The sequence below is a fragment of the Homalodisca vitripennis genome, chromosome 2 (genome assembly GCF_021130785.1).
Source record: "Homalodisca vitripennis isolate AUS2020 chromosome 2, UT_GWSS_2.1, whole genome shotgun sequence".
Lineage (NCBI taxonomy): Eukaryota > Metazoa > Arthropoda > Insecta > Hemiptera > Cicadellidae > Homalodisca > Homalodisca vitripennis.
Window position 1 is genome coordinate 74,671,569 of NC_060208.1, and position 14,253 is coordinate 74,685,821.

The 14,253-nt window shown below is 32.3% G+C and overlaps 1 protein-coding gene across 1 annotated transcript; it reads right to left on the reverse strand.

Annotated features, from left to right (window-relative positions):
- Nucleotides 1-4,899: 4,899 nt before the first annotated feature.
- LOC124355684 (putative protein TPRXL) lies at nt 4,900-5,457 on the reverse strand. The gene has a single exon (XM_046806845.1). The coding sequence runs from the start codon at nt 5,455-5,457 to the stop codon at nt 4,900-4,902; it is 558 nt and encodes a 185-aa protein (XP_046662801.1).
- Between the last annotated feature and the right edge of the window lie 8,796 nt (nt 5,458-14,253).

Here is a 14,253-nt window from a genome sequence, read left to right on the forward strand (position 1 = left end):
GGTCTCGAATCCCGTCAAACTACCAGACACGCATCCTCGTCCGCGGTCAACGCCACGTTTTTCTAGGAGGGTGGTAGCTCAGTACACAATAAAATGTCTGTGCCGGTATTTTGTTAGTGAACCAGGAGACCCTACTTTAACGTTCAAACAGTTCCTTGGCAGGGTGATTATATAATAGGTGATAATATAATGGGTGTGATAATAGCAGCAGTGATGACGATTTGGTGTTATTATATTCAGTGGCACAAAGAGATCACTGGGTACATCCTATCAATAAAAAACGAAGGATGTTTTGGGGAGTACCATCATTTAATGCATGACCTTGAAGGCGATGATGACAAATTTCGTACTTATTTTAGGCTAAACAAGGAACACCTTGGTCAATTAGATTTAATTGACCAAGGTGCTTTATGCGCATGCGCGAGCCATCTTAGCTTCCGACGTCGGCCAAGAATCGCTCCACCGCATATCCCAGCAGACGGCGGCCGACGCGACGAACGTTGCGCCACGTCGGTTATGTCAGAGTGACTTGTCCTATTTGACAACACGGTTAGCGATTATTTTAAAAATCCATCCGCAGATGGACGGACGCGACGCCACGGCAGTGTGACATGGCCTTTTAAGTGTTATAGACAGCTTACGGCTAACCTGCCATAATGGAGTGCTGCCCCTCCCCGCTTTGACTTCTCCAAAACTACCAAACCCATTGCGATGATTGTTTTTATGAAAGACGGCTGCCCCGTATGACAACATTATTAAGTTTTAAGATTGTGCTATGTTTTTACTAAATTATATTTGTTGAGTTTGTTTTACACAGCGGTGTTCTGCCTTTAAATCGTATCCAATGTGCTTTTATTAATTACTTTAGTTCAAAGTTAGCGTTGCATTTAATCACAATAATAATCAATAACTTTAATTTTCTCATATTTAAACTTCTTTTGTGCCGTAATCAGGAATCCGGATGAAAATGTCCAGGTAATTGTATCTGACATTTAATGACTCAATTCAATAGCTTTGTTATCGTTTCAAATTTACGTGGGTAATTTATTTCATGCAGGCAGTACACCTTCACCTATTCTGAACTCTTGTTTGTTGTCATGTTTAACAGAGTCTAATAAAAACATTAGCTAAAACTTTGTATTAAAATGAAAATCTCCCCCACCACCATCTCTGAGGATTAAAGTCATTGAGAATTCGTTACCTCCTCACTGTATACCGTGCTGCAATGATGTGCAATCCAACTAAGGTTCCATCCAGAAAAACTGAGGGAAGAAAATTATCTCTATCATTAACAATATAAAATACCTTTCTCAGGATACTAATCTGGCTGATTCACATATTTTTACGTTGCATGATTTTATTTTTACAAGATTGTTTGTTGTATTGAATTTCACATACTTTTAACTCAAGTATTTTTTTTTTTTTTTTTTCATCAAAGCTTACGGCTATAAATTTGTAGTAAACACGTAAAGAGGTTATTAATCTCATAGAAGGATATATTATTTTACGCTTTTTGTACGTTAAATAATGTTTGAACACATTAATTAAATTATGTTTGGATTGCATCGTGTCGAGAAAAACGTGAGTGCAGCTATGACGTGTGTTATTGAAAGTGACGTCACTGCTTGGTTGTCAAGGCAATGGTAAACCTCACTAAACTTGCATAATGTAAGCTAACCCCACACTACTCACCGTTAAACCTACGCGTCTCTCGGTATGCCACGCCAATCCCGTAATGATCAACTCGTCTGTCCAAGCGAACAGTCTTAGCTTGTCTTACACTATTTCACGTAAATTTACAATGTATAAAAGAAGTACGCCAGATCATGTGTTGCAAAAGAAGCTTTGCTGAAGTATGAGCAACATTAGCGTCGTAAATATAATTCACTCGAACCAGAAGTGTTCATACTCGTATACGTACTACTAAATTGCGCACGAAGCCGCCGGTAACTGCTAGTACAATATAAATTAACTCCTCTTTCCCGGAAAAATGTTTAACTCAAATTTAAAGTCTCCATAATACTCCTTCTTTGGTGGATCCTATGTTTTGTTTTTCTCATTGCATTGTGTCCTTCTGTTACTCTCCCTGTTCTAATTTCAATAAAACTTTGTCATGACCAGCAGATAAGGTGAGTTCTTATTAAGTATCAAATTTTGGCAATGTTTTTTGTCAACTACTTAAGTGCGTCTTTCTATCCGCTAGGAAGGGTTACTTCTGGCTGGTTGTTTTATCTTCGAGTTGAATCTAAAGTGAAGCAAAGATATGTCACTTACATCAGTAACTCCTTGATGTCCAAGAACGCCACTTCACTAACCTCAAACGTCGAGATATTGGGTTTAAAAGGGTTGATAGATGGTCTAGTGAATATACGATATTCTACAATATAATATTCTAGGATGAATATTGTAGTGCATTGGGCCCCCTTAGTGATTTTGCACACCTAATAAGGTCGTGAAGTAGTATCATCTCATGCCCGAGTTGACTAGAAGAGGCTGGAACAGATCTAACCTCATCTTCTTCCAAGATAACATGGTTAAGATAGCACTTGTTATCCATCCTCATGTTCAAAACAACGAGGGATCTCTGTAGAAGAAATCCCTTACTCCTCTCCCAGTCTGAATATCCTGTCACTCCGGAAACAGCGCTAATATTTTTTTGGACCGAGTACAATTAAGAGTTCCTCGGCTTCTTTTCCCAAGTGAAAAAACAACGAGAACAATACAGTTTTACTTGTTTAATATTATCTTGTTAGTTTCAATCTGAATTAAGCTTCATGTATGGCTTGAAATACTATTTTATTAAGAATTGTATTTATATTCATGTTGAATAAAGCAGGTTGTAGTACATTTTTCATTTTTTGTCAACAACAATATGTTTTAAATTTTCATATTCTCAATTAAGATAAGTAATAATGTGTTTTTCCATGTAATATGTATATATATATATATATATATATATAAAACTTATTTATTTTACCATATCAGTGGGCACCATATAATTTATTCATACTTATATAGGCCAAACTAGTCTTTTATCCACTGTCAAGAACTTGTTAATTTACTTGTGTTTCATTGTTCTCTAATTTTATTTTATTTCATTTTAATAAAAGTGTTTTGGTTGATAATCGTGTTTTTAAATTTACCCACTAAATTCTTCTTAGTCAGGAAACCTATCAGACCTACCTTGACTAGATTCCATGATGACATCTATCGCAAGATGACAGAGTCAAGCAACAACGAACGTTGATATACTCCCTGGATGGATGACCTCTGAGTGTTCCAGTCCTTCAATCCATTCGTCTGTGTCCTGCACGACTATTTTTAGTGATTTAAAAGTCATAATAAGATATATATCCTGCTGTGCAGTATTTAATAAGATAATAGATTGATTTCTTAGTTTAAAAAAACAATAAACCTTCAACCACTTGAATTTTCCGGATCAGTTTAGTCAAACATTGTTAACAAAATAAAAGTCTTGTAACATTGGAGTTCTACCTTCTGAGGACTGAAGACATGAAGGTAGAAGGTAGACATGAAGGTCTAGATATCACAAGATTTGAATTGTATTGCCAATGTGTCAACGCGTCTGTCCGGAAAACTCAGATGATATTCATAGCATAGTCAGCGTGAACTCAACAACCAGCCGTCTCACTTAAGTTTGCGTATGTGTGAAAAGGCAAGTTTTATTAAAAACACTTTTTTCTTATGCAGAACATTTATTAACAAAAATACATCACAATGGATACATTGCGTAGTACAACTTTCAAATATATAAAATACATTCTTTAATCGAGACAATGACATATACTTATTGATTAAATACAGTAATTATATACAGTATTTTTACAGAGCAAATAAAATCTTCTAAAGAGTTTAACTGTTTCCAGGTTTTTATCTATAACATTTGTTTATTTCAAACATTTATACAAGTGTAATAAGATGTTTAATAACAAACTTATTGCAGCATTTAAAAGACATTAAATTATTGCGAAGACATAGAGAAAACATTTATTACACCAATAAAATAACTTTATCTTACTCATAATCAGAAAACAATCCAACTCGACAAACTACACCCTATTTACTGAATGCGCATCATTATTTTTATAATGTTACTAACATCAGATTTACTATTGCTGCAAATTTAGTTCGAACTGTTTTCTTGATTGGTGAATAAACATAACTTTTAAGTGTCAGCTAACTATGCAATATTTTTAAATATATGTATAGTTAATAGTATTAAAAGTGGTTTATAATGAATAATACGCATGAGTTGTGCATTATTGGTCCATAACAAAAACGTATTTTTATTTGTTTGTATAACGATTTAATTTCGACAAAATATTTAGTTTTTTATTTGAAGCTCAAGTGTTGAATTTTTTTAAATATATATTTTCTAAACAAAATGCTGCGTTTTTATTAAATATTTACATGCATAGCTGTTTATAAAATGTTTTTTTAAATTCCAGTAAATAAATATTGACAAAGTTGTACTTGAAAGTTAAATTATTTACGTATAATGTTATACTGAGCAGACATACAGTTATTTTCTAATATAAAAATTGGAAGGCACATGGTTATAATGTGTTAGTAATTAAAAAATGAAACACTATGTTTGTCTAAAAATTGCAAACCTCTAACTACTTTATCCTACATACATTTCATTTCATTTTGTCTCTCCTATATGCCGATTTGTATACACTTCATAGGTAATCTTATTTGATTTAAGTCATAGGAAACATGTTTCAATGTAACTGAGGATATGCAACTTTATAAAACTGTATTAATCGTGAGAATAACAATATACTAAAAATTAAATACATCGCTAAACTAATCTACTTTTAAAGCGTATTCTTTCCATGCAGCACTCTAGAAGTACCTCGTATTTACTGTTTACAATTAGTATCCAGTGACATAACACTGACCGCAGGCTGGAGGAGAACTGTTGGCGGAACGAGGTCTGGGGATCGGAAGGCCAGACGTTCCCTTGACGTAAGTGTAGGTGGTGGGTTGCCGGAGAATCTTCTTGGTGTTGCCGTTGGTGGACTTTTTCTTTGAGATTGAGGACGACGAAGAAGAGGAGCTATCACTTTTGGCGTCGCTGCTTCGGCGGTCTGGAGATTTTTGACTCGAGAGTTTCAAGGCTTTGAAGACTTTCCGGAGAGTGGAGTCGGTGTTCTTAGAGCGTGAATCATTATCAGGAGACGTCTTTCCGGATCCGGAGTCACTCTGGCCGTCGGAGGAGCTGGTAGTGGAGGGTCCGTAGTCGGTAAAGTCGTCCTCGAACTTCGGCTTCTTCCTCGCTACCCTCCTGGAGGCGGCTCTGAAGAGTCGGATTCCGCGGAGTTCGCTGGAGGAGGAGGAGCTAGAGCTCGGAGAAACCGACGGAGAGGGCATCGAGACAAAGAGAATCGGTGGATTCAACTCTCTCATTTCAATTTCATCTTTAGAATTCATCGCTTTAATGTTCACAGTGAACTGTCGACACAGATACACGCCACTGATAGGGTCACACTAAGGTTTAACAGATTACACACTGAAAGCTACGAGATACACACGTAAGGGGCCTCACAGCCCTGAAGTGAGGACAGAGTTACAGTCCATATAGACGCACTGGAGTCGTGTCTGAGCCTCCGCCTGTTATATATCTGGGGGTGGTAGGCTGCAGTCTCCCTACTTGCAACCACCCCCCGAACACGTGAATCGGAGTCAAACATCAAACATTCACGCTCTTCACCTCGTGCTTTACAAACCAATTAACTACTTTCAACTTAAAATAATGATTTTTACTGCTTTTATTATACGTTTCTTATTCTTATTCTTCGCCAGTACGCACCACACTGGCAACGTGGTCTCGCGGTCTACAACGGCTTCCACGAGTTTCTCACTAGACAATCAATTAGTTGTGAGTTTTGCATTTATAACCAAATTATTCAGTGTTCGCTATAATATTCTATTAAAATTAATACAATAATATCCAATAATTACTAACTATGATGTTCTAAAAGTGCGTTATAGACTCCATAAAATTTCTTTAAAAAGCTTTTATATAAGTATTTTATTTTATTATGGCTAAATAATGTAAATCTGAGAACTAATAGTAAAACCCCAAAAAGTATCTGGAATAATTTTAATGTTGTAAACTAAAGAATACAAGTAAACCATTATTCTATTTTATACATGTAGTTTTACCTTGTTTCATATAAAAACTTTTGTATGTAGATAAAATAAGGCCATTTGCATACAAGTCTTTAGGGAATAATTCTTCTAAAACCATTGTTTTGATTACAATAATGTTACAAAACTATAGCAGTGTAATTTTTTAAACATTATATTACTTCTCTTACAAAACAAACAAGTAGCTGACAAGCTAAATAACTAAACAATAGTTGATTATCTGTATACGCAGTATTAGAAAGCATTTCCAGTGTTTCCAGTCTATCTATTAAACGTTTGGTGAATTGCGAATTAAAATCGTTTATTCTTATAATGAAATTTTCCCTTAATCACATACACCACACTTACAACACCACAATTGCCATCACTTTTTCAATGTAATTATTACTCATTGGAAAGCATGCCAAGAGTAAATAAACTTTATAGAAGGTTTATAATCCGTGAGGTTATAGCTCCTATTAAATGAGAACTGGAAATCAGTTTAAGGTAAAGATTTAAGGCAAAAGGGTGGAAAAGGTTTAAATGTTGTCCTGTGCATTTTTTACATGTTACATGTTTTGCCGTTTTTTTAAATAGGACATTTTGGCTATTCTGTAAAAGAGTAAGCACCTGTCTATTCAAGTGACATACAACATTTTCTTTTGTGCTAAATGAAAAACGTAAATTAATGAACATAATCAGTTAAAGTTCTCCTAAACGTATTACAAAAACTGACAGTAAGAAAAACAATGCATATTTTGAAAGAAGTTAAGTTTGAAAGAAATTTAATAGATATAGATATAGAGTCAATAACAAATAAGTATATATATATATATATATATATATATATATATATATATATATTATATATACATAAAAAATATATATATACATAAAAAGCACTTAGTGGTTGTTACTATAAAATTGTATCCCATTGAGATATTCTGCGTAAAGAATGGAAAATATTACAAAAAGGAATTTAAAGAAAATAGGGAATGCGAAAAGGAAAAATTGCTTTTATAATTAGTTATTCATATTTTATTTTGTTAAGTTATTGATACAGTATTTATAATTTTTGGTTTTGAAATAGCAGGTTTTATTCTTATATAAAATTTACAAAAAATACAGATAGGAGAAAAAGAGTTCTTTAGTGACATGAAACATACACCAAAGTAAAATAACACGCTCGGTACAAGAATTTGAACACTCCTGCCATTTTAAAAACATCTTTAAGAATATGATGGCTGTTTGGCATTTTTTAAGTATTGTTTTTATATTTCTGAATCATCTAAATCAGACTTTTCAGTATAAAAGATCGAAAGGACAAAAAATCATTGTGTGTTCTAGGATACCGAAATTCCTTCAATTTTGATGGTTGATTTTGAAATTCCAACATTGATGATTAGTATAAACGTAACTATTTGCAATCAAAACTTAATTAACTGAATAAAACTCCATTTTGTATGTGATACAAAGTTTTAAACACCTTACACAATTTGTCCTACACCAACACATTCTTAATTAATAAATTTTTTCTACGGAAAATCAGCTTAACCATTGTAGTGACGAGATCAGACACCCTGCATCAAAATCACTGCAACAATGTTATCGCTTAATTAGAACCTCACTACCGGGGAGATCAAAAGCTCGCTTGGTGTTGCAGCCCAAACAAGTGCATATTGTTTAATGACCTGGTCGCCACACCGCTCTACACGTGCTCTCAATCGACCGTTTATGACCGTGTCTCGTTTACTCATCCGTCGCTTCATTAATTCATGATTTCATTTCAAAGTTTCAAGATAATATTCGGTTTTTTATCATCAATTATCAATAATTTTATATTTATATTTAAATATTGCTTTAATAACTCGGTAAATGCTCACGACATGCATCCTGCAAAAGGTATTACGTTCATCTCACAATATAGTCCTCATTGAGAATTTGTATTTATAACTTGCACCACACAATAAAGGCTATTTCATGTTGAAAATCTTGTACTTTTACTTTACATTGCATTAATCTTCTCCCTGATTTGTATTTATAAAATAAATTAATATCAATATATTTCAAAATTGTAAGCTTTAAATGTTATAGCCTATTATAATCTAGTTTTCTCTTGAGTAGTTTGAAAGTGATTCTTAGTAAATTTACAAAGTCTACCAAAATCTGAGCTGTATTAATGTAATTCAAAATATCATTTAAAATTAATAAACTTGTATATAATTCGTATATTGGTATTTTTGAGTAGGTGTAAAAACAAATATTCTATATTTTATTTTAGTTCAATTCAATCTCTATTATCTAAATCCCTGGATATCTACACAAATATGTATTACAATCAAGATCTCGCACATGTCTAAATCTAAATTGGTACTAATATAACCATAATCTTTTTTTAGTATAATAACATGTTATCTGTCAAGTACAGTGTATTTGAACGATCGTCTTATACAGAGAGTACTAATTCGTCAAGAAAAGCCAAAATAGTGAGGTATTGTTTTTAAACTCACATTTGTTTTTGGTTATATTTGTTTCTGGTTTTGTATTGAATGAAACGTTTAATACATATATAATATAAATGAAATCTGTTATTGGCCTTTTACAATTAATACGATAACACACACGAATTAATAAGTTTTAAATTAAAAGCATATAAAGTTTAACTAAATAAGCTAGTTAAATGTGTATGTTTTAAAATAATATTATATTTCAATAATAATTTAATCTTTAAAATTCTTAGTTTGAGAATAACAAGCTTTATATTTAAATATGTCTATATAGCATGCGTTAGTTTTAAATACTTCAAGTGATATAATCAAAAATGTTATTAATTAATTAAATATATCAAAATAATACTCAACTTAGTCAAATCACACTTATGGACTATTCTGAATTTTAAACTTTATTATTAATACAAACCATCTACAGATGAATATATAACTATAAAAACGTGTTATCTAACTAATTATTATACACTAATAATAATATACGTTTTTAAAGATATTATTTTTTTACTTAAAAACTAAGGCTCACTTAAAATCAATCATTAACAATCAATAGAAATTGTATGTTGGTAAACAAATGGATAGGTAATGTTTCGCATGTTTTCTAAAATAATTTTTATAATGACTTATTTAAAAAACTTTTCTAATGCAACAATTAGACAACAATAACGCACTTTATACTTAAATCTTTCTATGTAATATGAGTTAATTTTAATTCCCAATATATTTTAATAGTAGTGAAATTAACGGAAATATTATCAACTAAAGAAATTAAATTGATATTATCAATTGGCTATTTAAATTAAAAAAAAATAGAATTATTAGTAGCATATTGATACGTTTCTAATGCTAACTAACGTCTCAAGTAAAGGTAAGAAAATTATTGTTGTTTAAACTTAATATGAATTCACGGATTATTATATTCGTTATAAAAACGCTACACATCATGCTCGACCTTTAGTATTTCGAATAAATACATTGAACATACAACAACACGAAGTGAAACTGGCGGTGGCACTCCGAGAACCTCAGGAGATGAGGCCGGACATGTACATGGTATCAGTGAGGAGTTGTTGGTTACGCTGTGGTTTCTTTCCAATTTCACTCATTCTTTGATTCTGGAGAAGCTACCAGAAAACCTGGGGGATTGAGGTACAACCTTTTGCTTGATGTGGAGATCGGTTGTCCATTGATTGCAGAGGCATCACCGTCGGTCACTCCGGGCAAGGAAGAAGTTGACGATAAGTTTCTGTCTTGTCCATCACGTGATTTTAAAATTTTTTTGTCGGTAGGGCAGTGTGAGATAAAAAAGTTTCCCTCTTCATACAAGGATAATTTCCAACATTGAAATACCGTCTTGGCTATCTGTTAAATTTTCTAGTCGGTTATATTTCAAATACATTTCAAAATTTGTAATAATCTATTTTTGCCATTCCATACAGACTTATGAGCTACAGAAAACTATAATTGTTTATAAAACTATATTAAGATTATTAAATTAACTAAGTAAATCTATAAACAAATTTTGAAAGTATTATATACCAGCTGTTATCCGCGGCTTCGCATGCAATTTTCAAAATCGAAGTCTTTATAATATTTAGTAAAAGCACTTACAATATAATATGATGGATTCACATGGAATTTTTCAAACGTATGGAGGCATACACCAGATAAATATTATTGCAGTATTTGTGGTTCAGAGGACCAGAGTGCTTGCATAATGTTTTGCACGAATAGGAGTATTTCTGAATCATATAATAATATTTCAGACGCTACAGCTCAGTTTGCTTTGTTGCCCCAAGAAAGAGAATATAAATATATAAGGATACCTATTACGGTCAAAATACCTTTACTTCTAGCCTTGTCATAAGGACGGTCTAAGATATCTCCGATGCCATAGTTGGGTTTGTCTTGTAGTCACGATCCAGAATATATACGTACACACGGAGACTGGGAGGACTGAGAAGCCTAAGGGCAATCCTGTCATTGCCGGTATAATAAGGATGAAATCATTGTTAAGTTCATACAATATTTAAAAATAATCTTTTATAATTTAAGGAAAAACATTCACAACTTTATTCATTAATGTTGGTTGTATAAAGGCCTTTAAACAATATTTCCAGTGCATTGCATGGTTTAAATTCAGCACTGGCGCAATCTGGAGTAAAAGTTAAATATTAACTTTGCTATCTGCGTCACTACTAATCAAGTACAATTTATTATAAAATTTAAAATGTAGACAACATATGGTTCTGCCTCTTTTGCGAACTTCAACTCTAAGTGCCAACAGCTGCTTAGTGTTAGTTGAATTTGGATCATGGATCATAAATATTTCCATTTTCACCGAATTCCAAAGTATTTTCAGATCTTTCTCTTCATATAAATCTTCTACAGATTCCAATGTATATTTTTGAAAAATAAATAGACAAAATTGGTCCAGCCGATCTCGATATTAGCCGTTAGCAATAAATTTAGCGATTCATTTTTGTTTATAAAGTATTAAATTAATTAATAAATCGCTTAATAAATGTATTATCTTTGAAATTCCATCTTATAATTGATAGCATAGTATCATGACACATAAACATTGTATAATACGGAAATATCAAATAATTGTTATACAGTGCTCAAAGAAGAGAGATCTCGTTTAAATAACTAAGTTACTTAAAATTAACTACTTAAATGTATTTTTATATGCATTATGAGCTGTATCTTTGGTTATGTTTGGAATATTTTTTAATACGAAAATTAGGGTATTATAATGATGAACGGTCTCCACTTTTAATTTTCAAATAATCTATGAATACCAACTTTTTTAAATAGTTTTCTCAGAAAACATCACATAGATTTTAATTTCACATAAAAATTTATATTACCTTAACATAATTTCATATATGGTTTTTCCTCCGCATTGACATGTTCTTATTTACATTTATCTCTGATCTTCATGCTTCTCACTTGTCAGTAACTAAAACGAAATGAAGCTAAAACTAATTACAAAGTAACAACGGAACTTGGTAATTAGGTTTAGCTTACTTAAAAGTTATTACAATTATTAATAACTTATAAATTAATTAAATAAATATAATAAATTATTAAAAATTTAAGTTAAATAAATTATAATTATTCGTATATTTGAACGAACTAATGTTAAAATATCAGTCCATAGTAATATATGGAAGATAAAAGCAACAATGCTGTCCGACCTGCGTCAAATGCGGCATCAATTAATCATTTAACGTGGTTTTTCCAACCTCTACGTTCATGTATTAATTAGACGGTCAGACTATTTATTCCAACTAGACTGATATACGGGTTTTTTAAATTTTATTTTATTTTATCAGAAAATACTATAATGCAACATTTTAACACATGTAAGTATCCCATGACGTGCCAAGTGCCCTTGTTGTCAAACGTTGAAGTTCATTCGATGCCCTTTAATTTTCACATTTAGAGATATTTTGAATGATTTAATTATTTTAAACTTAATAGTATAACATTACAAACATATATTTTAATTCAGAATCTAGTTTAATATTTGAGCCAGCTTAACACAAGCAGAGAGACTAGCCTTGTTGTAAAACTGTTTGTTTGGTTATGATAGAGCCAAAAACAGAAAATCAATTGAAGAGCGAAGGAAGAGAGGATTTAATTGAGGGGCTGGAGAGGTAGGGTCGAATCATATCAACACATATTCCACATTAATATTTTTTTACAGTTTAAAAACATCAAATTATAGATATCCATCTCCCTGAGGGAGTAAAATATTTTAAATTCCTGAATATACGAAATTGATTTTTTCCCCTAACATTTTGTATACAACAGAAATATTAACTGTTTTACTGTGAAATATTATTTGTTTTTCAAATAAAAAATATGTATGCCTTACTTGCCGTAAAAATTTGATATCCTTATCAACCCTTTTTCCATAAGGCCTGCAATGACCCAAAATGATTACTTCAAATGTCTATAATTTCTCGTAAAGTGACCCACAAAATGTTTTGTTCTTTTTCTGTCTTCAGAAGGGGGGGGGCTTTTGCATTTAAGAAAAATATTGCCCAACCAAAAATCGACTGCACCACCTTAACACTCTAAGCCCCACTTCAGTATGGTGTTTCAGGATAATTACTTGTTGCAGCTCAATATAGACGTCAGGGGCTGATGGTGCTCATAAGGAGATGCGTCAGTTGTACTATTTAATTCTGTTTATCGCTTTTAATAGGATGAAACCGATCGTTATGTGTACTTTAATAATTAAGAGATATTATGTGTGTGGGACGAAATTTAAGTCCTAGTTTTATGTGTGTATTTTAAATGTGTGGTTTAGGGTACAAAATAAGGATATCAGCAAGGAATTATCTTTAAATTTTACCATATATTGGAATAGACTGTGGAGAAACATTGACCATAAAATGGAAGAATGCATTTCTTAATGTAAATAAAGACAAAATATAATACTAGTTGTTGGTTTCAAAGTATATTTATTAGTATTTACATTAATACATAATTATTTGGTAACTTTAACATTATTGTAATTAATCTTACTGGCCTGGTTTTGCTCAAGTCCTTTAAGTTTTGTCTATAATACTCAACGGTTTCTAATGATAAAAATACATTTGTTTTATTTGCTCAATTCATCCGACGTTATACAGCCGACGTATCATAACAATTCTTGTTCATGATATAAACGAGGTTTGTTCCTCGTTGCAACATACTGTTCAAATGTCAATTATATACGATAGGTAATGTTTAAGTTAGAACCGATTGCGCATTGTGCCCGCGCATCATGTCACGTGACGTCCGTTCAAGACCGGGCACCCTTGTCTAGCCCCATTATGCCACCATTAGGTGTCATGTCTCTGCCAGTGTTTCTTGTGTGGTTATACACCTTTTGTTTATCGCCATGTCAATCATTAATCCCACCGATTGTGAATTGCGCTCAGTAGTTCAGGTTTTAAATGCAAAAAAGTTCGACTGCAACTCAATTCATCGGCAACTTGTTGAAGTTTATGGTGAGGGTGTAATGAACGATGAAAATGTACGAAAATGGTGTAGGATTTTTAATGAAGAAGGATAAATTTTCATGATGAATAACGACTTGGACTGCCTACTGTCATGAATGAAGAATTGACACAACAATTTGATGAGGAAATCCGCCAAAACAAGTGCTTCACTATTGACTAACTTCATCAGAAATTTCCACAAGTCTTAAGGTCTGTAGTTTATAATATTTTTACTGTTACACTTCGTTACAAAAAAATGTGTGCCAGATAGGTGCCAAAAGTGTTAACAGAAAAACATATAGCTAAGCGTACTGCGCATTCTTTGTCATTTTTGGAGCGCTTTCACAAGGATGATGATAAGTTCGTAAGTCACATTGACTTGTGATGTTACGTACTACACTCCAGAGACTAATCACTAAGTCATTCTACACAGACTAAACTTCAATCCAGTGAGTTGCTTCTCCTAAACTCCCAAGGAAGCCAAGGAAATTCAAGCAAGAACCTTCAACAAGGAAAATCATGAAAGCCATACTTTTTATAAACTTTCTGCAACAAGAAATGACAATAAATGTCACTGTGCGCGCTATTCA